Below are 25,884 nucleotides of genomic sequence, written 5' to 3' on the forward strand. Positions count from 1 at the left end.
CCCAGTTGTTATTGTAGGTTTCCATGATGAGGTTAGGTTACTCATTCGTAGCACCCCATGGGTGGTTGTTGGACACATACACTGGCCAAAATCTCAGAAGAAAAGTTGTTACTTTTCCCCCAGGAGACTCAAAGCCTTATGTTTTAGATTGCACAGTGTGGAACATCAAATAATTACATAAGATATTATTTGTGTTCTTGTTACTTAGTATCACTATTCTGCCATTTTTTGGCTAATTGCAATAATGAGGATTTGTGATGATTAGATGAAATTGATGAAGGGACACTCACAAATAACACCCAGACTGGGACTCGAACTCAATGACTTTGGTGGAAAAAATGAAAGTTAACCACTTAATGCACTCAGACACCGAGCTGGCAATTGGAAAATAAAATATATAGTGTTTAAGTTTCTTAAATGTCCACATAACTTCAGTTTCTAATTATTAAAGATAAAATGCAAGTATTATTTATGTGTGGCTTACAAGTTTCCTTCTTATGTGCATTCTTAAGGCAAGAGAGCTGACGACTATGAAGCAGTTTCTAATCAGTGACTTTATCTTTTTAAGGCGAAGAGGGACAATTACGCACCAGGCATGCATTTATTCCAATATCGTCGGAATGAGCAATGCTACTAAAAAGATCTCCGCCAGAAATGAAGAGTATGAATTTCTTCCCATGTGGCAAGTGGAAGCGGTTTCCTAAGTTGATTATTAAGCCTTATACGATTTTTGAAAAATATGATGAATTAGTATTTACAGAATCCCATGTATTCCTTATGGGACATCAACTTCAACTTCAAGTTACGGCTCATCAAATGGGAGTTTCGACTTTTCCTACTACTATGACATAGTTCAACGTGTCCTTTTTCCGTCCATGTACTTTTCTACGTCATCGGATGTTTGATATTCCCGAGAGAACGAAAAAAATAATGGTCCCATAAGCCTAGTGCATTTCTCCTTGCCTCCTACGGCCATCCTGGCAGTATTGCCAAACCTGATGTGCATAATAGAGCTAAATTTCACCATTAATATAGCTAAAGAGGACTTTCAAGGAGCTAGATTAACGAAGGCTGCATAAAGTGCCTACTTGGGTAATTTTAGTTGTGAAGGGGGGTGGGGGTGCTGCTATTACCGTTAGCTTTAAAGTGATGGCAATTTATTCTTAGTTTTCACCGCCTATATTTGGCGGCATCACCCATCTCAATAATCCAATGATGTTAATATAAAATCGAAAATAAAGGGTTCCCGGATAACAAAATTGTCATCTTCATCTTAGCCACAGCGATATATATAAAAATACATGGGGAGGAAAAAAGAGGTGGGTGACGCAGCCTATAGCTATACGAATATCACGTCACATGCAAAATGTACACTCATGGCAAAAGTTGTTATTTGTGGGCCGGAGCCAGTGGTGGCATCATAGTGGGGCAGAGGGCGGGTGCCACAGCTCACAGTCAAACGAGTGCACGAAAGAGCCAGATCTGGCTCCAAAAGAGCGAAGTTGGCAACAGTGATCAGCAGCTGCCCCAGCGAGAAAGACCTAGGGGAAATTGTCCCTCCTCGCCTTAATGTGATTTCATAGGATATCATTGAATAATGATCTGGTGACAAATCCAAAACATTTTTTCAAAAATAAAGAACCTTGGAAGCCACTTGTAAGTAATATTTACATTTTATCTTTAATAATTTGGTAGTGTTCAATTATGAAATTCTATTTCAACACACAATGTTGGTACAAACATAATTAAAGTTATCCATTTTGCATAATTTACAGGATAATTAAACTGGGTGTGTCATGTGTTCTTTGTTCAGGAGCTTGCGATATACCCAGGATCTGGGGCGCCGACTTGGCAAAATTATTGGGGGGCTCTGATCACTGAAATAAATGAATGAATGACTCACTCCCTCCATTTTTTAAAAATAAAATTATGTCTTCGTATAGCAGTTTTTAAGCAGCTATTATATTCCTCATGCAAATGATATGTAACATGAAAAACGTTTAGAAAATGTTTCAAAGTCTCTTTATGTCTTTTGTGTCTGCTCATAACAATTAACATTTTTATTGAAAAGTAGGCTATGTATTTACATTAAGAGGCCAACCTAACAGTTTTATGCCGGCCTTGGTAGCCGAGCATATTGGGTGGTCGACTCAACTCGCTTTGATCCGGAGGTCTCGGGTTCGAGTCCCAGCGAGGGCATGGGTGTGGTTTATCCCTCCATCATCCTCACCCTCATAGTAGCACAAATGTCCTGCACGCGGCACTCAGTGCCGCCTTATCAAAACCAACTTTATTTAGATGAACTATTAATGCAAATTGATGTTGAATTACCCTAACGCTTACTGGAAATCAAACAGACGATATATATATATGAACGAAAACAGTCCATTTCGGACATTTTTATTAGCTATACTAAAATTAAAACTATATAAACTAAAAACATTAGAGGAAATGACACAGAAGTACACGCTTAGACTCTTGAAGCAAATGCACCAAAATATTATTCCCAAAATACGCGTAATTAAAATTTTGCCATATAATAAAGGAACTAAAAATGAACTCATCAATCACAAAATTTTCAACGTAGTTTTCAAGAACGTTCAACATATTTTTCAAAATGAATTGAAATCATACAACTTATATGGGCTTAGAAAAGAACAATTTCTTCCAAAATTCTCAGTCAAAATCTTGCTGACTTACTGAAAAAGCAATCAAATGAGTAAAATACAACTCGAAGATACTTACAAAATATTAAAATTTTCAAATCTCAATATGTTTCTTCTTGTTTTACAAGATATATGTGAAATGAGATATACAAACTCAAATAAAACGGACCCAATATTGTCACTTTTCAATACATTTTGACAATTCCAACATTTCGTATGGGTACTGCAATGGTTTCTGCATACAATTAATTTGTATGCCGAGCAACGTACCGCCGTTTTATTTTTCCTATATCCGCCAAATTCATGGCTGGAGTGCTATGATTTAAGATAGGAAACGTTCTCGCGCGCAGTACTGAGTGCTGCCTAAGGAGACCGGTCACTTTTGAGGCATGTAAACAACTGAAAACCGCCAGAAAAAAGGTTGGAACACCTCTGTTTTCATGGGAATATTGTAGATAAGTTTCCTAGTGCTTTCCAGACCACTGATAAGGAGAATAATTCAACATTTTAGAAAAGGCGGCAGAGTGCCGCCAAGCAATTTATGGAGGGTTAATGTCCGCAACAGACATGTGACAGAAGCAAATAACCTTAGTGTTGATGTACCCATAAAATAACGAATATTTACAATATTTAGCAGTTTTAGTTAATTATTTACATAAATGCTAACACAAATCGCAGGAAAATAGTTTTACTTTTTTTTGTTCTTGCTACAATATTTTACTTTTTAAATTTAATAATAAAAAGCACATAGCACATCGTGCTTTAGCAATAATGTATTTGATCATAGCCGTTCCTGCTTTCGCAATACAGACTTTTCATAAGCTTTCCTTGCGTACTTTACTGCAAGCCAGTGTGAAATAAACTCAAAGACTTTAGAATTATTTTCCCCTTATTCTTTGAACTAGAGGAAGAGATTTCGAGGATTGCTAAATATCGTACATATCAATATTGCCTGAAAGTTGTGTTTACGACCTCAAATTGTTCAGAATTCACTAAACATCAAACATACTGGTATAATTGTCATATCACCTTGTTATTTAGAAACTCTTTTTAGTAAAAATGTTAACAATACTCATAATTATATACTTAGTCTATAGTAATAAGTCATGTGTTTTGCTGTCTCCGGTCATAGCCCCCCCAAAGTTGATGGTCTAGAACATTTCAAATGTGTATTTAAAGTTAAGTTTATGTTGTACAATTCAGAGTAAACTTAACAAGAGAAGCAAAATAATACATTAGATCCTCTTAAGCAAAATCATTTGAGGGGCTCTACCCCAACATCATTAACATTGGGGGGCTTGAGCCCCCCCCCCCCAAGCCCCATGAAGTCGGCTCCTATGCCCAGGATAGGAAAACATATCAGCCAGAATCAGTGTTTACATTTTAACTTGTATTGAGCATGTTGCCACACACCTTGGCCGTGCAATCTTGGTATTATTTTTATGTATTTAGAGGTATTATTCATGTACCTTGATTTGTAAAACAAATTTCTAAAAGAATAGTTCCATATTGTGTCTTCATAGTCTATATTTCTCACTCTACTGAAATAATATACGAGTCCAGTTAATTAATATTATTATTATAATTATTAAAGAGGCGAACATGTATAAAATTCAGATTTGTTGTAAAATGCTTCACTTCATTTTATTTTCATTATATATAATTATCACATTGTAACTTGAACCAGGGGTGCCCATCCCCCCCAAGATCAATGGCACAATCCCTCACAAAAGCATGTCATGCATCCCCCCAAAACATATCATGTGTCTACCCCATCCCAAAAATCATATCATTAGCGCCCTCAAACCATATCATAATCCCCACAGAGTATTTAATTACGGCAGCGTGTCTACCGAAAGTAACTTTTCTCTCAGCTTTACTGAACACACTTGATCTCCCCCTCCTCCATAAACAGGGGTTTCCATCACTCAAGATCGCCCCTAAAATTGTTAATCATAATTCCCACAAAATATTTTTGTTGAATACATAAGAAATTATGTTCATTTGAATGAAATTGCCCTCCCCCTAATCACGGACATTCGCAGATTTTTTCCACGTAGCGACAAGCAAGACATTTTCCCATCAGGCATATTACCCCGATAATAGTGCTGCTCCCTCAAAAACACCACTTGTATCTGAATTTATTGCATACTTGCGTCCCCCATTACATAATAATTAATGTAAATTACTATGACTGAAATCAAATTAACAGTATACGTGTGAAATATATACTTTTAGGTTGATATTCCTTTTCGAAGAGGTAGGTGTGGTCATCCTTGCCCCTACATTGTTATACTTTCACCTAGAAATTTAGTGTAGAGGAATCTTATGACTGTTATTAAATGATATTATTGGATAAAATGAAGTATTTCAAGCCGATGAAAATTCAAAGCAACTGCGGGGGAAGGGGGTTCAGTGGTGCAACCACAAGGGGGCAGAGGGGCATTGCCTTATCCCAACCTTGGATGGAAATCAATTCTGGGGGGCGTGGGGCAAACATTGAAGTAAGAGAAAGCAAGATTAGCAGAAATTAAGAATAGCAGGATAAAAGGATACTCAAAATGGAATTTGTTTTCACGTCTTTCTTGCATAATTTCTTCCAGATGGCCAGGAGCATCTGCAGGGTGGCACAGAGGGGCAATTGTCCCCTCGACTTCAAATTTTATACAAACAAAAATACATTTCATAAAATTTTCTTGCTTGCTTCGCTTGGAATTTCTGCTCTTCTTACAGTCTTGTCAAGTTCATAGCCATAGCTAGGGGGCGCCGGGAGTTGTCCCTGGATGCCGAACAATCTGAATGAAAAAAATTGAAAAAGAGAATGCCATGGCATCCCGTGAAATTTTTTTGTGACATATTAAATCAATACTTTTTTCAATTTGCAAAAATTTGGATTGAAAATTTTTCTTGCTCGCTTTGCTCTCAATTTGTTTTCTGCAGTGTATTGTGAATTACCAGACAGAAGTAAGAACAATTAAATACTTCAGACAGTTGATGCTATAACAGTTTCGTTTGGAGGAGAAGGAGCACGCGCATTTCAGAGACAATTTACATCATTTTTGCTGCTGGTTTGTTATGGGGCGGATGAATGGATTATGTAATGTATTAAATAATATGTTACATACACACACACACACACACACACACACACACACACACACACACATGTACCCACCAATGCAATACAACTAAAACAGTGAGATGAGAAGAGGTTTTTCTTTCCCGACTGAACTTTCAAGGCTTTTGACCCCCCTAATCAGAGGGTCTACGCACACCTATGGGAATACATCATTAGATAATTCCTTTATTTGTTGGAGAGTTTTTGTGCATGTTTAACCTTGGAAATGGCATGTAGAAAGGTGTTCCATTCTTCACTGTAAAATGTATTATTACATGGAAGTTTATTTTCTCTAACGATTCAGAACATAGCCAATCTTGTCTTACTAATTTACATAAAAATATTATATAATTAAAACTCTTCTGTGTTTCAAGGTATTGAGACCATGAGAATGGTAGAATATGTTACTGATGTAGAATTTTTATTAGTACTAGTTAGAATTACACATATGCTGCATGACAAGTAATTTGTGTTTTTGGCTTTTCTTACAGACTTCACTGAATTTACGAGCAGTGGAAAATCAGAGTTTCCAGACTACATTGAACTGAACATTGCTGAATTTTCATTTTCTGTGAAAGCTTCAGAGGATGCATATCTGCTGCTTTGTACAGGAAACGAGCCCAAACAGTCTCCTTGTTATATTGTTGTCTTGGGAGGTTGGAAGAATGATAACTCTGCTTTAAGGAAATGCACTGATTATTACACTGTCAACAGAAATGATTACTTGTCCGGGACATGCGGAGATAATTATGATAAGCAAGCTGTAAGTTATATTGTTTATTTCACAGACACACATTCACCTATATATACACAGTGCATCTATTAAATTTCAGGATTGGTGTTATAAAAGTATTTGCATCAAAGAAATGGCACTATTATTGTTTAGCCTTTGACATACATCCCTCCTAACTGTACACACTGATTTTCACAGTCATACGTAAGTTATACAACTTCTGGATACCTCTGTGAAGTTGTCCTTTTCCGTGGTATTTAATGTACTTGTTAGAGTGCTGCAGGAAGAGCATTTCGCTCGACTGTCAAATAATTTGTACAGATAATGCTAGATAGCGTGTGAAATCGAGGGCATCTTTGCTGAAGTGAATAATGCTTGAACAGGCAAACCAAGTGGTCCACACTCGAACCACAGTAGTACATGTATAATCGTAATTTGTATGTGATAGTGGGCCCTAAAATATGATTGTGAAATGGAAGATGCAGTGAAATTGATATTTAAGTAAACGTAGTCATTATCTCCATGTTAAAAAAAAATGTTGTTTAGTCTACTTACAAATACAGTGATATATGAAAATGAAACAGATGACTGTGGGCTGAAATTGTCAGGATGGATATTTTACATATATGTGTCTATGATTATTGTTATATTAAAATGATATTCCATTGTATACACTCGAGGGTGGGAGGGTCAAATGAGTATGAGCGAGTGTAGTACTCTAGTACTTGTATGCCCCTTCACATGGAATTCACTTTTGGACATGAAAAGTAATTAACAGGTGCTAAGTCTGGTACATAGAGAGGGTGGTCAAACACGGTCACACTGTTTAATCAAAAATGCCTTAACAGTACATTGTAGGACAGGGCATTGTGTTCCAAATGCAACCATAACCAGATTCACATGTGCCCTGTCTAAGACATGGGAGCCTTTCCATTACACGTTTGTAGTACTTTGCATTCAAAGTTTCACTATCTTGAACAATTTTTGTGGTTAGCACTTTTTGTTTTGGCCATGGCAAATATTAGATGCAGTAAAGTGCAAGAAACATGGACAAGATTTTATTCTTTGCATTCATTACAAGGGATAATTTGTTTTAATTATTTGGGCTGCTCAATATGTGTGTGTGTGTGTGTGTGTGTGTGTGTGTGTGTGTGTATAATTGTCTCTCTCTCTCTCTCTCTCTCTCTCCCTCCCTCTATCAACCTCTATCTTTCTCTGTCCCTATTTCTCTCTCTTTCTCTCTGATCTTTATCTCGATATCTCCCTTTGTCTCTTCCTATCTCACTACTCTCTCTTTGTCTCTGTCTGTTTCTGTACCTCTTATTCTCTCTTGTGTCTCTCTCTGTCGACATCTCTCTGTGTTTCTTTCTCTTTATCTCTCTATCTATCTCTTTCTCTTCCCCTCTCTTTCGTCTGTTTTTATTTCTCTCTATGCCTCTATGCCTCTCTGTCTGTCTGTCTCTCTCTCTCTCTCTCTCTCTCTCATCTCCCATCTCTATCTCTCTCATCTCCCTCTCTCTCTCTCTCTCTCTCTATTTCTCTCTCATCTCCCATTTCTATCTCTCTATCTTCAGTATCATACAGATACTTGAGAATGTAGATCCTTCAGTGATAAGATCATGTGCTCTGTATACAATTTGCTTCTAATGTTAACTATTCATTTTTCTAGACTCCACAAATACTGTCTACCACAGAATGGAGACATTTTACAGTACAATTGCATCAAGGTGTATTTAATGTGTGGAGAGTTGGTGATTCCCGGCCAATACTAAACTGGGTTGATCATAATCCAACTGCCTTCAACTATTTGCTGTGGAGAACAAGGCAGAAACCAGGACAATGGAGATTCCACATTTGTAAGTTTCAATGATCGGCATTTGTTAATTTTTATTTTGGTGACTACACTAGCAACCTGTAGCATATCCTTAAAATTTGACCTGGATTAGCACAACAATTCTTATTTGTTGTATATATTTATTAGGTACTCTCCATCTAGTGTAGAAACAAAACACGAATACTGGCATCCAAATAAAACAAAAAACTGTATTCTGACAATATCATATCTTCCGAAAACTTCGATATTTTTCAAAAAATTTTCCCTTCCACCTGAAATTGAACCTGGAGATCCCTGCACCAAGGAAAATTTCCCTTCATGGAGCAACACTACCTCTGCCAAGAGCAGCATAGATATAGAAAGAACAAGCTGTTTTCTTCGACAACGTGAAATACATAAACCAGTCTTGCAAGTTCTTTAGTTAGTGTAGTTAAATTCTCGTTTAAAAGCCTGTGTAATATATAATAAGCAATTATACATATATTACAGCTAAATGTATAAAAAAATAGATGAGAAAAGTTGGTTTGTCGACAGTAAATGCTGTAACATGGAGAATATACCACCGTCAGCAACTCAAAATCAGTCAGCATATCAGACAAGAATTGGTAGTCAGCAAAGGCAACCTGAATGCTGAACATTGGCCAATTTTGTGTAGGAACCTGTGATTCTTTGTCTTTGTTCACTTTGGCTGTCCTTTATGTGATATCAGTCAGGGTTGTTAAATGTCCAGAAATTTTAAGTAAATTCAATTCCGATCCAGGAGAGAAAATCAGCAAGCATAAATGGGTTCTAGACCATAAAGAACCTTTTTATCTGTAAAGTATTTTAATTTGGTACAGGAACATTTTTTCCAGATTAATTTAAACATGGTCCAGGAACCTTTTTTCTGTATCAATTTAAATATGGTACACAAAACTTTCTTTTGGATCAACTAAAATACGATTCAGGAACCTTTTCTTCTGGATCAGTTTAAATATGATCCAAGTTTCATATTGAAATGAAACAATATGCAACTTGGACCGAATTTAAATTGTGAGAATAAAGGTTCCGGTCCTGTTATGGAGCCCATTAGAACCCATTAGAATGCTTGGATTTTTAATAATCCCAGGGTTGTTAAAGATCCAGGCATTGTAAATAAATTAAATTCTCGTCTGGGAGAGAAGTATAAATGGGTTTCGGGTCATAAATAACCTTTTTATGTTTAAAGTATTTCAATTCGGTCTAAGAACCTTTTCCCCGGATCAATTTAAATATGGTCCAGGAACCTTTTTTCAATGGAACCCAACAGAGGCGTCGCCTGAAGGGGGGTTCACGGAGCACACGAACCCCAAAACCTAAAATGGAAAATTTTCAATTTGTTTTCTTTTCTGCACAATATACACTACATTTCAATATACTTATTTTACAAAGCAGCTTCTTTCGTTCATAAAGTCTTCACAATGCTTCAAATTTCCCAATTTTTCAAGAAAAGCTCACCAGTTTAGGCAGCAAGAGCCAGGGGCACATCTGGCGCTATGAACTCCCTCTGCTGTATTCTTCCTGTGTTGTAGCTCTACCGAAGGAGCCGAGAGAAACAAAGGGGGAAAACTAGAGATCAGAGCACGTGCACATTCCTAAAGAACACTGTCAACAGATGGCAGCAACTGTTCAGAGAATGCCGATAGCAGCGGAGGGATGAAGTATTTTATTTCTCATTTCGTTTAGCTTCTGTATTGGGGAAAAGTAAGTAGTAGGTAAGATATAATGCAAGCACTGTTTGCATTGTTATAGTAATTCCTAAGATCTTCAATGTTTTAGCCTAATATCTTTCTTTTCCAATACATTTCATTAAAAATTAAGGCTGCAAACCTCCCCAACAACTCCATTGAAAATAGTTGTTGTGCACCCAAAACCTTGAATACCGAAAGTTTTAAGTTCTAAAACACTATATCACCAAAATGAGCAGATTTACACTTACATCGATAGTTCAAATGTGTTGCTTAAACCTTTAGATAATGTAGATAAGTCAAAACGAAAGAAGACTAAGACACTGTTAGCAGAAAATAATATTTATCTTGGTACACATGTAAAACGAGTATGGACAATTACCAGTTACATATTTTGGGAAGTAAATTTTAATTGTTATAAACTCCTACAGATAAGCTTTAAAAACATAATTTATAAGTATCGCGAGTTGCAATTCTCATCATGAAATTTGAGCATTGCCAGAGACTTACGAATGAAATATAGTGAAGCTGCTGAGAAATAACAAATAGCTATTTAAAAAAAAAAAAAACAATATATATTCGATGGTATCATGATTAGCTAAAATGAGAGGTTCTTAGGAGCAAGAAAAGGAATTTCCAAAACTAAAATAAAGAGAAAAGTAATTGTTTATTGGTTTGGTTTACTTTACTTCGCTTTTCTGCCACTTTTGTCTAATTGCCAAGATGAGGATGAGTAATGACATGATGAAACTGATGAAGGGACATTGACAAAGAACATCCATGCTCTGGCCAGGATTCGAACGCTGGACCCCTAGAGTTGTAGGATGCTGTGATAACTACTCTGCCACGGAGTTCAGCGAGGAGAAAAGTAAGAAATTTCAATTCAATCTTGCAAAATAATTTTTGCATTGTTTAACTTGGTAATTTTTCCTTGTTTTTTTGAGGGAGTCTTTATGGGCGACAGGGTGTGGGTGTTTGGCAGACACGAAAATTTGCAATAAATTAAAAATACCCTGTATTTTGTAAATGTATTTTTGCTAAGCACTTTGGCAGAGTGTCTACACAATGCACTACAAATACAAGAAGGTCCCAGGTTCGTATCATCAATTAAACATGCACTGTTATATTCGTACTTTTATGTTGTTTTTCTTCAACATTTGGCAAAGGCACTAGAAGTAAAAAGGAATCTTAGCTTCGATTCTTGGCTAAAATTTCACCGCCTTTTGTATCTCGATTAACCAATGTCACTTAGGTTCACTGTTCTCTTCTCTGCGATGGTGATCAAAAATTGATTTCTCTTTGTGTTTGTAGCCACCTCGGTCTGGGGGAGGAGGGTAAATTTTCTCTAATTTTAGGCTGGCTGTGAACACCCAAGAATTTACTCCACACGATGCCACTGGAACCAATTACAATTATAGGTTCTTTTACAATCCTGATATCAGCACAGTGATGCATGATTTTACTTCATCTGGGGCAGATTTTATGCTTATTTTATTATATATATATATAGGGCCTCCCTGATGGTGCAGTGGTAGCGTCATTGCCTTGTAAACAAGGGGTCCCAGATTCGATACCCGGGGAAGACACATAGTGGTTCAGATCCCACTTTAATTCCTCCTCCGTGGCCATGCAGTCTAAGGCACCTTGCTTTGGATGGTGGCTGTGGGATGGCATGGGTTCGATCCTGAGTTTGTCTCTGGGAATTTTCGGCCTGTGTATAACCCACCATCATGAGGGAATTGGGTAGCTTCGAATGAGTAAGCGTAATCCGGTCGCGGAGACCTACTATAATGGCTGGGGATAAATCGGGCTGACCACCTGGCTATTCCAATACTGGTTGAAGATCTCCGCGCTTCAAGGTGATGAAGGAAGGCATGGGAGGGAGACCGGCAGTCGGTAAATAGGCCAAGGCCCTTCATGGGCTGTTAGGCACAGGATTATTTATTATTATATATATATGTTGCTAACATTCACAAGAATGGTTGTAAAATCGTTGCTAACATTCACAAGAATGGTTGTAAAATCGTTGCTTATATATTAGATTGCTAGGATTGACTATTAGATTCATTTGGCATTTTTGGATAATCACAAATATGAGGATGAGTGATTATATGATAAAATTGACTAAGGGACACTCAAAGAGAACACACATGCCCAGACTCGGAACCTGGCACCATTGGCATTGTAGCATGTTTTGATAGCCTGTTTGCCACAGAGATTGGCTTGTTTATATTGGAGATGGTCAAATAATTCAGATGAATATACAAAAAATTCAAATATTTGGATCCTATGGATAAATAATACTTTTACATGTACTCCTGAAATCTGGATAAAAATATGTATGTACATAAGTACATAAATAATGTATCTGGTTTCTGCAAACCATATTTCAAAATTACAGTTTATTTTTTCTAACACAAAATTCATTAGATTCAATTTAGGACAAAGACTAATTTCCATTGAGACTAAAGTCTTGTAAACCAAACCTGGAACCACTTGATCATGAGGCAACAATGTTGAGCAATGTGTGCACTTTGCACTTTGTAAATGTATTAATACAACACATTAGAAGAATGGAAATTTTAGTTACAAGTGGTTCAACTCCAAATTTTCCTGAATCATTACTTTTTTCAAGGATGTTGTGGAAATAAGACTTTAATAAAAGTTTAACTGTAGCTTACCTGTGCCAATCAATAAATTTATTTACCTGAGGGGGTAAAATTACTAAAATTACTAAAATTCAAGAAACCATTCTGTTATTGAAGTACGTACTGCTTCCTTTGATGTTTATACAGTTGCAGGTATAGAATAATTATAATAATTACAATAATCATTAATAAAAAGCAAGAACCAATTATAGCATTAGTGTTAAATCATTTTCTAAACCTTAAAAATTTTTCAAGATTGCATCAATGTTTCTTTTGTGTATATAGGTGAAGTTACACAGAAATTATAATTATTACAACAATTACCATCATTATCAATGAATTTTACACTGTCATTGACATTAGTGTCATGTTGGAACATACATCCCAAGGATGAGATTGAGAGGGTCACTACCAGAATTGGCTCCTATGTACCTTATCTTTATGATTTTATGAATACATAAACATTGGGAACATCGGAGGAAACAATGTAATTTACTTTCAATTTTGTATAAAAATGTTCACAGTTAAAAATTTGAAAACCAAGAAGTTGTGGGCCTTCCTGCCCTCTACTCTCCTTACGTAAGCTAGGGTTGAAATGGTTATTCAAAAGGAGTAAAATGAGAAGGCAGAATTGTGCTGGAGAATGTAAAAGTCAGGGTGATTTAACTGGTTGAGGTCCTTGATGGTAGTGGTTACCCGAGTAACTTCTTACCAGGTCTTCTTACCTACTCCTCTGTTCGTTCCCCTGCCACAAAGATGTTGCCTGGTAAACAAAACTTGCTACTCCTAGATAGATAAATAGATAGATAGAGAGAGAGAGAGAGAGAGAGAGAGAGAGAGAGAGAGAGAATAGAAAGGATTGCTCTTGGTGTGATCCTTGGACAGTAAAGAGGGAGAGAAGTGAACCGTGGAAGAGAGCATCACCTGGTACTTCTTCCCGGTCTTCTCCGGTCGAGAGGAGAAGCTGTAACCATCCATGCCACACATATTCTCTCTTTCTCATTTTCTTCTTTCTTCCCTCCACTTTTTTCACCTAACTTCTTTATCTGCCTTTCCCCTGTTTCTCCTTTTTCTTAAATAGGAAAGATAAAGTCATAGAAAAAAGAGAGAAAGAAAAGATGGTTTTGTGGGTGGGTCCTTCTGCAAGCAAGTTCTATCAAAATTGGTGCCTCCCAGATGACATAATGGTAATGTTGTTGCCTTGTAATCAAGGCATTTCGGGTTCGATTCTGGTGGAAGCAAATGGCATAGTGGTTCAGATCCCACTTTAAACTGTTAAGTCCAGTCCTGATTAGCCTTTCTCTGCATAAAGTGGATTTAAAACAACAATTCAATCAATTAATCAATGAATTCTATTAAAATCTGCCAGATTGTGGGAAATTTGAAGGGCAGTGAGTTAAAATGATAAAGGAACATGGCTCCTAACATCAGGGCAGAAGTTGAGGGCATTTCTCAGGCAAGGGGAGGTACACAACTACATCGAGGGAGCCATGGCCAGAGGGTAGCCAATCCTTTTCAGGTCTTATTCTATTTCAGACAGTGTTGCCAGTACATAGTTCAAACTGCTTTCTCTGCATATTTGTGTATATTGTTCTGCTTCAACTCATCAATAGGTCACTTTTATTTTGAACAATTTACCCTTTCAGTTCAGTTCAGTTCAGTTGGATATTCACAGTTGGTGAAGTACCCAAACAACACATTTCCACACTTCATAGCTGCCAACAAAGAGTTCCTTCAAGCTTCGAGAAAAATTAGAGAAGAGTTTTTGTGCAGGCAATAAATAATAAAAAGCCAGAAATAGTTTTATATCTTTCTGAATATTAAGTTGAACACAAATAATTTCACACGCCCTACTCAGATCACTACAAAGTTTACTGTTCCACTTCATGTTGATTCAAATCGTAACACTGCCACATTCAATGGAGACATCCTTGAAGCAAGGATTGGAAACATTTTGAAAGATTTGGAGTTCAACCACTTCAACAACTAGAATCTTCTTCAAGTTTTCTTTTAGACATATTTTTTTTCTCATTTATGTTGTTGTCAGTGGTTGTATGAACATAAAAGAAAGTGTTAAATTACTTTGGTTGGTTATCTGTGTGACTGAACAAAATATATGATATGAACTTTTGATATCTGTTTAATGATAATTGCATTGTTTGGCATTGATTTGAATGTAGTTTTCCTTGTCTCTTACAGATGACTACTTATTGTCTGCTGGAAATAATGTACAAGATAATGTTGTTGTGGCAGATATTTCTACAGAGTCACCGACATTGTGCTTTTCATTCTTATATTATAAGGCAGCAGATAATAACATTCACATAAATGTATACAATGAAAATGGTCAGGAAATTTTTCAGAAAGTATTGTCCAATGAGATAAGTAATGTAAGTTTTAAGGAAACAAAGTGAAAATGGTCCAAAAATTATTCAATCTGTATACAGCTGCATGCAATACAGGCTGTATATGATTATTTTTTGAGGTTTTTCAATGATATAAAATAACAATGAATGTGTTTGAATAATTTGATTATAAATTCTTGAAGGCACTAAACTTCCACATGACTACCATTAGTGACACGAAGTATATCGAGCAAGTACTCCACCTCATGCCAACTGCACTGAAGCATGATGGCACAAAGTTTGATTGCGCAAGGCATTCACGTCTAACACCTTGGTGGAGCAGACACCCTTGATATAGCTCCAGAAGGAGATGTCCTGGGGTGTGTTTCAGGAACAACAAAATGGCCATGTCCCCTTACCTGATTCACCTACCTAACATATTATGATCTACAATGCTTCAATATTTTTTCTTGGAACAGTCAATGGCACTTCAGTCAGTATGCGGTAGATATGCATTTTTACCATACCACACATGATGAAAGTTATGTTGAACCATGACTATGGATTCTCACTCTGGAAACCAAACCACAGTTTGTGATGTTTCTTCTACTCAGAGGCGAATTTAGGGTCAGGCGCTACAGGTATCAAACTGGGGTATTATCCTTGAGAAGCATCAAAACCTTATTTCTGATTACATAAGTGGTGTGACCACCTGTTTTAAAAAGAATGGAATTTGCGTAGAAAATAATTAATTGAAGTTACTGCTGCATGACATTCAAAATCATGAAGCAATTCAAGCTAAGAGTTTACTGTTATTTTGATGTCATTATGGTGGCATTACATAAAAACATGCCTATAATAAACATGTTCTTTAATAGAAATACTGAAAGTATTTAAAATGTAAACTTTTTTACTTTTCGTCATTAAAACTGAAAATATGGTCATTTTTTTTTTTTTTTGGAGAAAGGTGGAAAATAGGGGACCAGGGTAGAACATTGGGATGGACAGCAGCAGGGGAGGGGAGGGGGAGTTGCTAAATATCCACCTTGCCTGGGTGAACATTTTATCTTGAGCTTCCCCTGCTTCTACAGATGCCATATTTATGAAACTAATGCTTCACAAGACTCACATGGACTAGGATAGGAAGAGCTAAACACAGGCATAAACTCAGTGTAAATGAAAGAGGAAAACAATTACCTGATTATCTTATGTGTGTTACCTGCTTCTTCAAATGATATTATAACACAGAGGTTCATTGTGTATACCCTGTAGCTTGGGAAAATGCAAAAGAGATGTTATAATTTTTTGAAACATGAAAATTGTAGCATAACCCGGACAGTTAATAAAATACACAGAGCAGTAGCGAAGCGTAGTCTTACGAAGGAGGCAAGCAATGTTTCAGTACAACAAAACATGTAGTACAACGACATGCCGAGGGGAAAGATTCAAGGTTTATAGCCTCATTTACCCAGTTGCTGGATTTGTCAAAATATCGTAATAAAGTGACTGTACTAAAAATAAACCATATGATCCGCAAACGTCACATTTACTTTTTAAAAAAAATCCAGGTAACGTTATTCATATGATATTAAACGTTTTGCATATGCGAACTTTCCGCATACGACTAAAGGGAGACGGAATTTCTTACTTACTTATTAGTACCTTTATTTGTTCATTATTATTTAATATGGTCAAACGGTGACCAAACCGATTTAGATAAAAAAAAATGGGAATCATTTGTTTATTTTACGCTGCATGATGTAATTTAGTATTTTTGGGCACCCTAAAAACTGCATTGGAGTAACTTAAACACTAAATAAAAAGTTAAACACAAACAATAAAAAATTCATTTCAAAGCAAAGAAACACATGCATAGACGATGTACTCACCACAATAAATTTCAAACTCTTGGTGTTGGTCGACCCCCTTCCACGATTTTCATTTTAACACTTATCTCTCTCGAGCTAAACGAAGCAATTTTCAATTGCTCAATAATACACCCACACTTCACATCAACCGTTCCTAAATACACGTTCATTCCGATAAATTCACAGCACAAAACACAAAGCAACAAACACTCACACTATCCAACGCGCTTTCCAAGGTCCGTCCAATCTTCCCTCCCTCCCTGAGAAAACTCTTCACGGTGGTGCAGAAATTCCACTGCCCCAACTCCCAATGTCAACTTTTTTTACGCGTTTTACATTTCGCGAAATCTAAAATAATTTGTAATATAATATGATATATATGGAATTTAGAACAGTGATAATAACTTCTTTTAGTTATTTTATGACTAACAATTATTATTATATTTGCGATCTTGTTTACGTGTTCATGAAGACAAATATTCGTTACTAGTTTTTGCTGGCAACGTACCCATAGATGAATCCTTCTGCTTTCGGTTGAATTCGGCTATTTTCGGGAATCACGCAAGCTCGGAAAGCGCAGCTTTTTGTAGAAGCTTTGTGGACGGGTTCCACCAGAATTTCACGCTTCGCCATGTGACTCCTTCGGAGGCCTTATTTTCCCGCAGAACGGCTGCAAGCATTGAGGCTGGTGCTTGCTACAGAGCTGCTGGGGGAGTTTGCGGCCGCATTTTTTCACGAAATCGAGTGCGATGGAAACTAAATACGGTTAGAACATTAAGTACATTAAATGATATTCGAATTATGCAAGCAGTGCTTGCATTGCTTGTACTATATCTTTGCCTCTGACACAGAGATTTAAGTTGTAGAAATTTTGTAGAGACTAGAGGTTGTCGTAGCAGAGCATTGTCATGGATTGCTAAAGTTCTGCATCATATCTGTGGTTGAGTCGCAATATTCACACAATGTATCAATGTGTCTGGCCAGCATGCTGTGCTTCTGATCAAGTAGTTTTATTGTGGGATACAAACCATTGTGCAATGTGCCTCTACAGGGGATTAATTACATGGTGACATCGTTTCCAATAGACTACAAATAAAGTATGCAATTTTCTTTAACAAGAACTATAAAAAGTAGAGTTACTTTGATGAAAGACCAAATTTGAGGTTAAATATGTATGTGTTAAGAGGTAGAGCTTAGAATCTGTCTTGTGTTTGTTTATTCTGGATCCTGGTGTTCTATTGGCAGATGTGCTTATAAAGAGACATGGATTTCAGGCGAGGCTGAGCTGGAATCCCACGTCTCTGTTGAGATTTGTGTTTCTCCAAGTAACCAAACATGGTTGGCCCAACGTTGGGCCAACCATACTAAAAATGGAACTGTTGGGAACGTAATGTTGGGAATGGTAATTTTGGCCATGGTTCCAACTTTGGCCCAATATGTGGTTTTTACATTAGCCCAACATACTGAAAACTGAAGTACATATAGGTTTGTGTTATGATGTATATAATTTATTGTGAGGCCAAATATAAACTTTAGTACAAATTATTGCATAAAAAAATTTAAAAAATACACAGCACTTTCTCATTCATATGGTACCATTTTTTTTTCAAAGTACTTTCAAGCTGTAGCACAAAACATTTTCAAGAGTTTTCTTAGTTTTATCTTTCATGAAATTTAGTCTGCACATAACATTGTTTATATGCAGATCATGAACCACCTTCACAAGAATACCTGCAAGAATTTTCTTTTTCTGCTACAACCAAGCAGGCAAACCATAAGCAATTTCCAACAACACAGAACTAAATTTCATCCACGGTGGCTGACAAAGGACCGATGAGTGACAAGTTATGAATAGCTTCTACTTTAATTAACAAAATATGGCCTCCCCAATAGCGCAGTGGTAGCATTGTCACCTTGAAATCAAGGGGTCCTGGGTTCGATACCCGGTGCAGGATCATAGTGGTTCGGATCGTACTTTAAACTGTAGGTCCAGTCCCAATTAGCCTTACTGTGCATGAAGTGGACTTAAAACACCAACTCAATCAATCAATCATTAACAAAATATTTTATTTTCAGTATGTGCTGAAACTAAATACTCGAAAAGAAACACTGTTAAATGTCACTTGTATTACACTCTAGAATTTACAGCATACTCTAGAAAGTGTCTTAACAGAAGAAAGTAGTTTCTAAAACTGGTCAGGCAAGCATTGCCATTGGCCCAACGTTAGACCAACTTCAATTTGCCAACCAATGTAAACCCATTCTTTCCCATGTAAAAGCTGTAGTTGGCCCAATGGTTCAGGTTACTTGGGTATGACTTCCTTCACTGTTCTGTTCCAGTAACCGGTTCATTCGACTATGATTTTTGCCTGAAAATAAAATTCTGTGGCTCTCCGTGATGCTGTGTTCTGCTAGACCTGACATTTGTGTTTGTAGCGTTCATGTTAATTTCTTTACTGTTCAAAGGTGCACTCTGTCTGTCCTATATATGGTGTCCTACATTTGCAGGGTATGCAGCATACTCCTGGAATACAGAGTTGCAAGTCATCTTTCACTAAGCAGAGCAGGTGAAATGATTAGAGCCACTAAATTACAAATCGCCTTTTTTTCCCCCTCGCATAGCATTGTTGCAGCAGGAATTAACTTTGCACGTTTTGTATAATTTCAAGGATACTTAGACTCCAATAAGGTGTAAATTGGCTTTTTGAATGTCCTGCATGATACTGAGGCTCTTGAAAGATATCAGCAGGTGAATTGATAAAATTCAATAGGATAAGTTTCTGCTTATTATATTGTTATTATAAGTTTATTATTATTACTACATTACTTTGTAACTTTCTCAAACTATTATTGTTTTTTACATTTTTCTATATTATTGTTTTACAATTTTTCTACATTATTGTTTTTTTTATTATTTTAATAGGTATAAGTATAGGTTAATTTCATTGTATTCAAAATTAGACATTGATGTTATTGACCTATCTCATATCATGGTGCAATTTGTACTTGTCTAATCAAGTGGATGGAAATCAATCAGGAGCTAGAAATACATTGGTGTTGACTTTCCCAATTTTTTATCATTTAAATTCTTAGAATAAGAAGAAATATCTTTGTAGCGAACTACTTTGACTTTAAACTTAGTTCGTATTTTCAGGATAAGCCTTCATGGCGGTTGGAAAGGAATGTTGTAAATCTTACTGAAACATCAAGCACTAAGATGCGCCTATATATTTCTGCCAGTCCTCGGTATTCTTCTGGCTACATTTTGGCAGGATTGGACAGGTTTGGAACATGCAATCCAGATGGTAAGCATGACAAGAGTCGTTCATTTCACCAATATTATTCTAATAAACAGCAGTAATCTTTAACACTGCAGTGGTCGCATGGATCACAATAGTGATTCTCTCATATATTTTCACATGCTACTGCAATTTGACAATATTCTTGACCTTGGCTCCAAGTCTACCTTCCTGAAACAGCCCAGGCATTATGTTTTCAGCCATTATTTAAAATGTATCCATTGTTGACGTGTTATTAGAGCTCATATGTCAGTGGAGTACAATAAGAATCCTCGCCACCATTCATGGGAGTGTTTTCGGATACATAGTATTTATATATATAAGTATGTGTTTCTAAAATCTGTTGTAAACATAAGCAGTGGGTATGTCCAGACCACCAACAACCTGTTTGTGATTTTTTTTTGTGGGATGGGGGAAATAAGAAAACTAAAATTCTAAGATATCTATAGTATTGCTTGGTTTCATCCCATCCAAATGTAATGCACTAGATTTAGAATTACGTTCCTCCTGTAATGTGTTGAGTGAAATAACAATAGTGATCCGCTCGCTCAAAGACGTGAGTTTTTTTCAGCGTGACCACTGTAGTGTTAAGACTATTGATAATTATATTACAGTGTCCGAGAAGTCCCTGTGCCCTTAGATTATATTACATAGTACATGCAAATGCTAGGGCATAAGTCATGGGAACTATTTTTCCTCAAGTATAGATGATGGTAACACAATATGTCCTGGAAAACATGTCACCTGTAGTACAGTAACAGACGTGCATTGTGACAGCACCATATAAAGTCAATGTGGTCATTACAATCCAGAAGAGTTCGTGATTGACATGAACATGTCACTATAGTGGCACTACAGGCAAAAGATCCTGCCCAGACCCGTGACTCCTGTGCATCGTACTCTAATGTGGAGCAGAGGGAGGTTGTGGAGCATGCTTCTTTATGGCCTGAGTTGAACAGATGGAGGGGAAGGTGTGTCAAGACTTTTGGCCGAAAGTTATTTTCCTTGTGGTCGCCCTATAGGTGGCAGTGTGATATAGAGTTAAGGCACAGGTGGCAGTGCTAATCCAGTGGTTAATCAACCATGAATTGACATAACCTGGCATGAACAGCATTCGTATATCAAAAGAGCCATTCTTCATGGAGTAATGCGAGAAAATGCCACAGGGAGCTGGTGGAGCAGCATTTCATTGAAGATGTAAAAAACAGAGACCAGCATCCGTCATGATGACCTGTGAGTGTAATTACACATGGTGAGGCAGATGGTATTCGTTGCATCACACATCATTGGCAGCAGTTGTGTTAGCTCTTGAAGACTTCTTTCAGAGCACACAAGATATTATGTGTGTGCCTCTTTTGTTTCTGTAATGCTGATTTATGCTTTCTGACTAATGAACACATGTAGCACAGTGCTGTCATTTAGGGATGTTTGATTGCTTCCCTATCTTACACCTGGTGCACATGATCTGCATTGTTAAAACATTCCAAAGTACCATATACTCTAACCTGTATATTCCGTATTTTCATGCCTCGAAAAAAAAATAGTTGCCATGATTCATATTATCCCTAGCTCGTATATTCAACTTATTTATTGACTACAACATATTTGTCTGTTAATTTACATTTACTTAGTAACTTTATATTACAGTACATTACATAGTTTGCCCTGTGTGTTGTAATTCATGCACCCACACACACTCCTCCTCAGCACTCTAAGTAAGTCCACTTATATAAGCTGTGGTGCAAGATCTGGCAAACAAATTCAACCGAGAGTTCCATGAACCCTTCAGAGCAGAACGAAAATGAAATCATTCCAAAGCAATCAAGTACTGGAAAAATTTCAATACTTTCCCAACAGGATACCTGCAAGTAGGGGTACAGACACTCTGTATATTGGAAATTCTGTGATTTTTGTATTGTCGGGTTGGTTGGGGTGGTGGTGGTGGTGGTGATGATGGTGGGCTACATCTATTTCTAGTCAGGTTTAAAATGCGACAACAGAAATGATCATTTTTTTTTAAATGAGAAGATATTTTTTTTCTACAGACCATGCAAAAAATATGTAATACTACATAAATTGTATTGCAATATGTATATACTACTGGTAGATGTGTCTTTTCGTTTGTGGTTGGCATTCTGGCTATTCACTGAAACCACCATAAGTATACAGTAACTATTGACTGGTGTTTGAATTCTTAATTCAGCTACTTTCTTTTTAGGAGACGATCGTTACATTTCTATCAACATCAGCAAACAAGATAAAGGAAAACTCACCTGCAGATCTACCCAACATGAAGAGGCATCATTGAAAGTGTACAGTGCAGTCCAAGGGAGTGGAGGTATGGAAAAAACACTCCAATGTAATAAATATGTACAAAGGATCGGTGTGATAAAAATAACTGCGTTACCTGCTGTTAGAGAAAAACCAGACTCATTTCAAACACAACAAATACTATTAATTGCTTTTGCAAGCCAAGCTTAGATATACATAGTTTTAGGAAGTGGTCAGTAGCAGGAAAATACAATAGTGATCATCTTAAAAGGTTTAATCTATTTATTTATTTATCAGAGGTTTCCAAATGCAGGATTAGCCATTTTATATTGGAACATACCAACAACAGAAAATAACAACATGAACTAAAATAACAAAAAAATATAAAAAAGTGACTAATTTAAAAAGAAAATTGTAATGTACCAAGTGGGTTGATTGGAATAGTTACTTTAAGGAAGTTGGGACTAAGGGCATTTTGGATCTACTATGTTTCTTAACCCAAATCCTGGTATTTACAAAGGTGCTGTTTGAAGCTATTGGCATGTTGTTCACGCTGCCTCAGTCTTGTAAAGAGAACCTTACGTAAGAGAATTGACAATGAATCTCGAAAGCACAATAATACTACCAAATACTTTCTTCCTATATCTCAAAATGTGCACAATCTCAACTGCAATAATCATATGTCAAGTACGACTAATATTATACTTATACACTAATATTCCAGGGAAAATTAGTTACAGGCTTAGATAATTTTGTCAGGATAAGTATGTACTCAAATATTTAAGTTGTGACCCAAGGCCAAATTTATTATAACAACCGGCGCAACGAAGAGTGGCTGCTGGGGTTAGGTGGCAGAACAGCCACAGGCTGAACCTCGCCCTTTAATAAAGAAAATTTGAATTTGAATTTGAATTTGAACAAACAAATACAATAATCATAAACACAACAATATTAATAGACGTTCCAGTGTCTTGTCGTAACAGGGCATTCAACATTATTCAACTATGTACAATTCAAATCTTTTTTGATCTCTTCTCAACATTTTTGACTAGACAAGGTTTACCTTCGTACTTTTCAACTAATAATCGTAATTTAAACAGACCGTTACGTTCCACGTTCAGGCGTTAAGATATTTGTAATTATTATGGCCACAAAACAATCCAAAAATTAAGATTAATTTGTGCTCTTACAAATTATATACAGGTTACATCATATTCAACTGTGCATGCTCAGACCTCGAATTTAGATTTATTTAGATTTGATGCGTATTCATTCATTACGTATATTTTGCCAACGTGGTCTTGTATCAATTGTCATAATCACTCACAAATGCCAAAATTAAAAAAAAAAACTAGAGTTTACTAGAAAAAGTCGCATTTGGTCACTTTTCATCAATTGTGACTATGCAATATTACGCGTGAAACAAAAGTGTTTTTTGATGCGATGTGCCGGATAATGATAGTATATCGGGTACACAGCACATTCGTAATTTCAGTGGAATAATGTGCAATCGTGAGTTCACAGTTCTAAATTCACTTCACTGAATAAGAATCAAAGTACGTACCTTAACAATACAGAGACCTCTGGGCATTGTGAAATAATCACAATCTTGACATCCTTCAGAATACACACATTCACATTGGCCCTTATCCAAAACGGGTCTCTTCCTCATTGCAAAAATGACGATCTTCTATTTAGCCTCGATAATGCAGCAAACAGGAAATGCACCCTTCCTTTCCGTGAAGGCAGATTGGAATTTTTACTGCCTCCAATGATTCTGAGGTACTCGCAACGAAATCGTGTGACTGAAACATTGGTATTTCAATTCGAAACTACGTACATCATCTGATGTCTTAATTGCCTTTATAAGTCTCGTATCATCATCTCGGTCAAAAGCAAAAGGCACGCCGTTGAACGAATGCTGTTTCTTCTTAATACAAAATGCATATTGGTTTCCGACGTTCATTTCCTTCCTTCTTACGTAGAACGTACCTCCCATTTTCTGGTAGATCCTTCACCACTTGCGATTGACCAAATTGAATGGGACTCTGTCAAACTCTCTGTCAAGTATATTTTTCCATTCAATCACTTTCCACTGTCAAATATCTTCTCGCGTAAATCAACATTGTCTTCGAAAACCACAACGTTGAAAAATGCTGCTTCCTTAACACCGCCAAAAGTACTTCATGCTGTTTCTCGAAGTAAAAGTATTCTCTTGCAAAAGCAACTTATTTGCTTCATGGTTCGAAGAAAAGATAAGACATTTACACAGCTGTTCTAGGGCGTGAGTAGTGGAAGCGAGGGTCTTTCGCGAGGCAACGCGTCCCGTGTCTTGCAGAGCTGTATGTGAGCAGAATCGCGCAACCTGGCAAAGTATGGCGAGGACCTCTAGTGGCAATTCAGGCATAGAATAACTATTCTATTTTTCAGGCAGCCATATGTTAAAAAGATGCATGATGCAATAGCGTACCGAAGGATGAGGAAATCTGTGAGATTTTTCTAAGCGACAATATAATAATTTAATTGAATTTTAGCTTACGATTAATGCACATAGGAAAATTGTCACAAAATGTAATTTTAGTATATGTTGTTATTTCCTGTTATGTCTTACATATTTTTACACGTGTCTGATTTTAAAAAATGTCTACTTGATTTGCTAAATTATTGAATTGACTGGGTAGTCTTGTAAAACAGGGAATGCCGGATGAGGCATAATCTTGGCTTCTGATGAGTGAAAAATTGAGCCTTCTTGTTGTGCAAAACAGCACTCGAAAGTGAATTTCCTGGAGAAGGTGATCGATCACTTCTGATGTTGCTATTGACCATTTTATGCAGGAATGTATGATCTGCCAATTTGTGTCTCTCGTTTTCAAAAAGTGTCTTGTGGATGTAATTTGATGACAAAAACAATGGCCAACAAGAAATTTGGAACAAAATTCAGTCTATCTAAATTTATGGGAATGCCATGGCGTTCATTCCATGTCAAATCAACCGGGGTCTGAACCTTGGCATCTCAGAAATTTATAATTTTTGGTGCAGTGGTAGTACCAGTAAAGTTGACGAAAACTGCCAAATTTCAGATTTTTTTGGGTCTTAGTGTTTGGGTTATTGACTTTCAAAAAAGCAAAAATTCCAAAATTTGACGACATATTGAAATCTTTAAACAACAGTAGATCAAAAACTATTTGACCTAGAGAGCTCAAATTAGTGTCATTCTCTTCTGCTTTTAACCCATTCGCATCATATGATGAGCAGGACTCGCATGAACCTGTTATGACACATAAGTCGTATGATGAGCTCAGCTCGCAATACTACACTGCTTGATAGAAATGCATATAGTTCAGTGTGTAGCTCATAGATGTTACTTGTATTCATTTTAAAACGAAGTCCAGATAT

At 36.6% G+C, this 25,884-nt stretch overlaps 1 protein-coding gene across 1 annotated transcript in view; it reads left to right on the top strand.

Moving 5' to 3' along the window:
• LOC145996588 (receptor-type tyrosine-protein phosphatase S-like) overlaps positions 1-25,884 on the top strand; it is a 183,369-nt gene that overhangs the window by 38,115 nt on the left and 119,370 nt on the right. Inside the window, exons 4-8 of the mRNA XM_083133125.1 lie at positions 6,276-6,547; positions 8,187-8,373; positions 14,905-15,095; positions 20,073-20,223; positions 22,436-22,555. Of these exons, the coding sequence (XP_082989251.1) occupies positions 6,276-6,547; positions 8,187-8,373; positions 14,905-15,095; positions 20,073-20,223; positions 22,436-22,555 (921 nt within the window). The remainder of the gene's footprint in view (positions 1-6,275; positions 6,548-8,186; positions 8,374-14,904; positions 15,096-20,072; positions 20,224-22,435; positions 22,556-25,884) is intronic.

This window comes from Lepisma saccharinum, chromosome 12 (genome assembly GCF_977018435.1).
Source record: "Lepisma saccharinum chromosome 12, izLepSacc3.1, whole genome shotgun sequence".
Taxonomy (NCBI): domain Eukaryota; kingdom Metazoa; phylum Arthropoda; class Insecta; order Zygentoma; family Lepismatidae; genus Lepisma; species Lepisma saccharinum.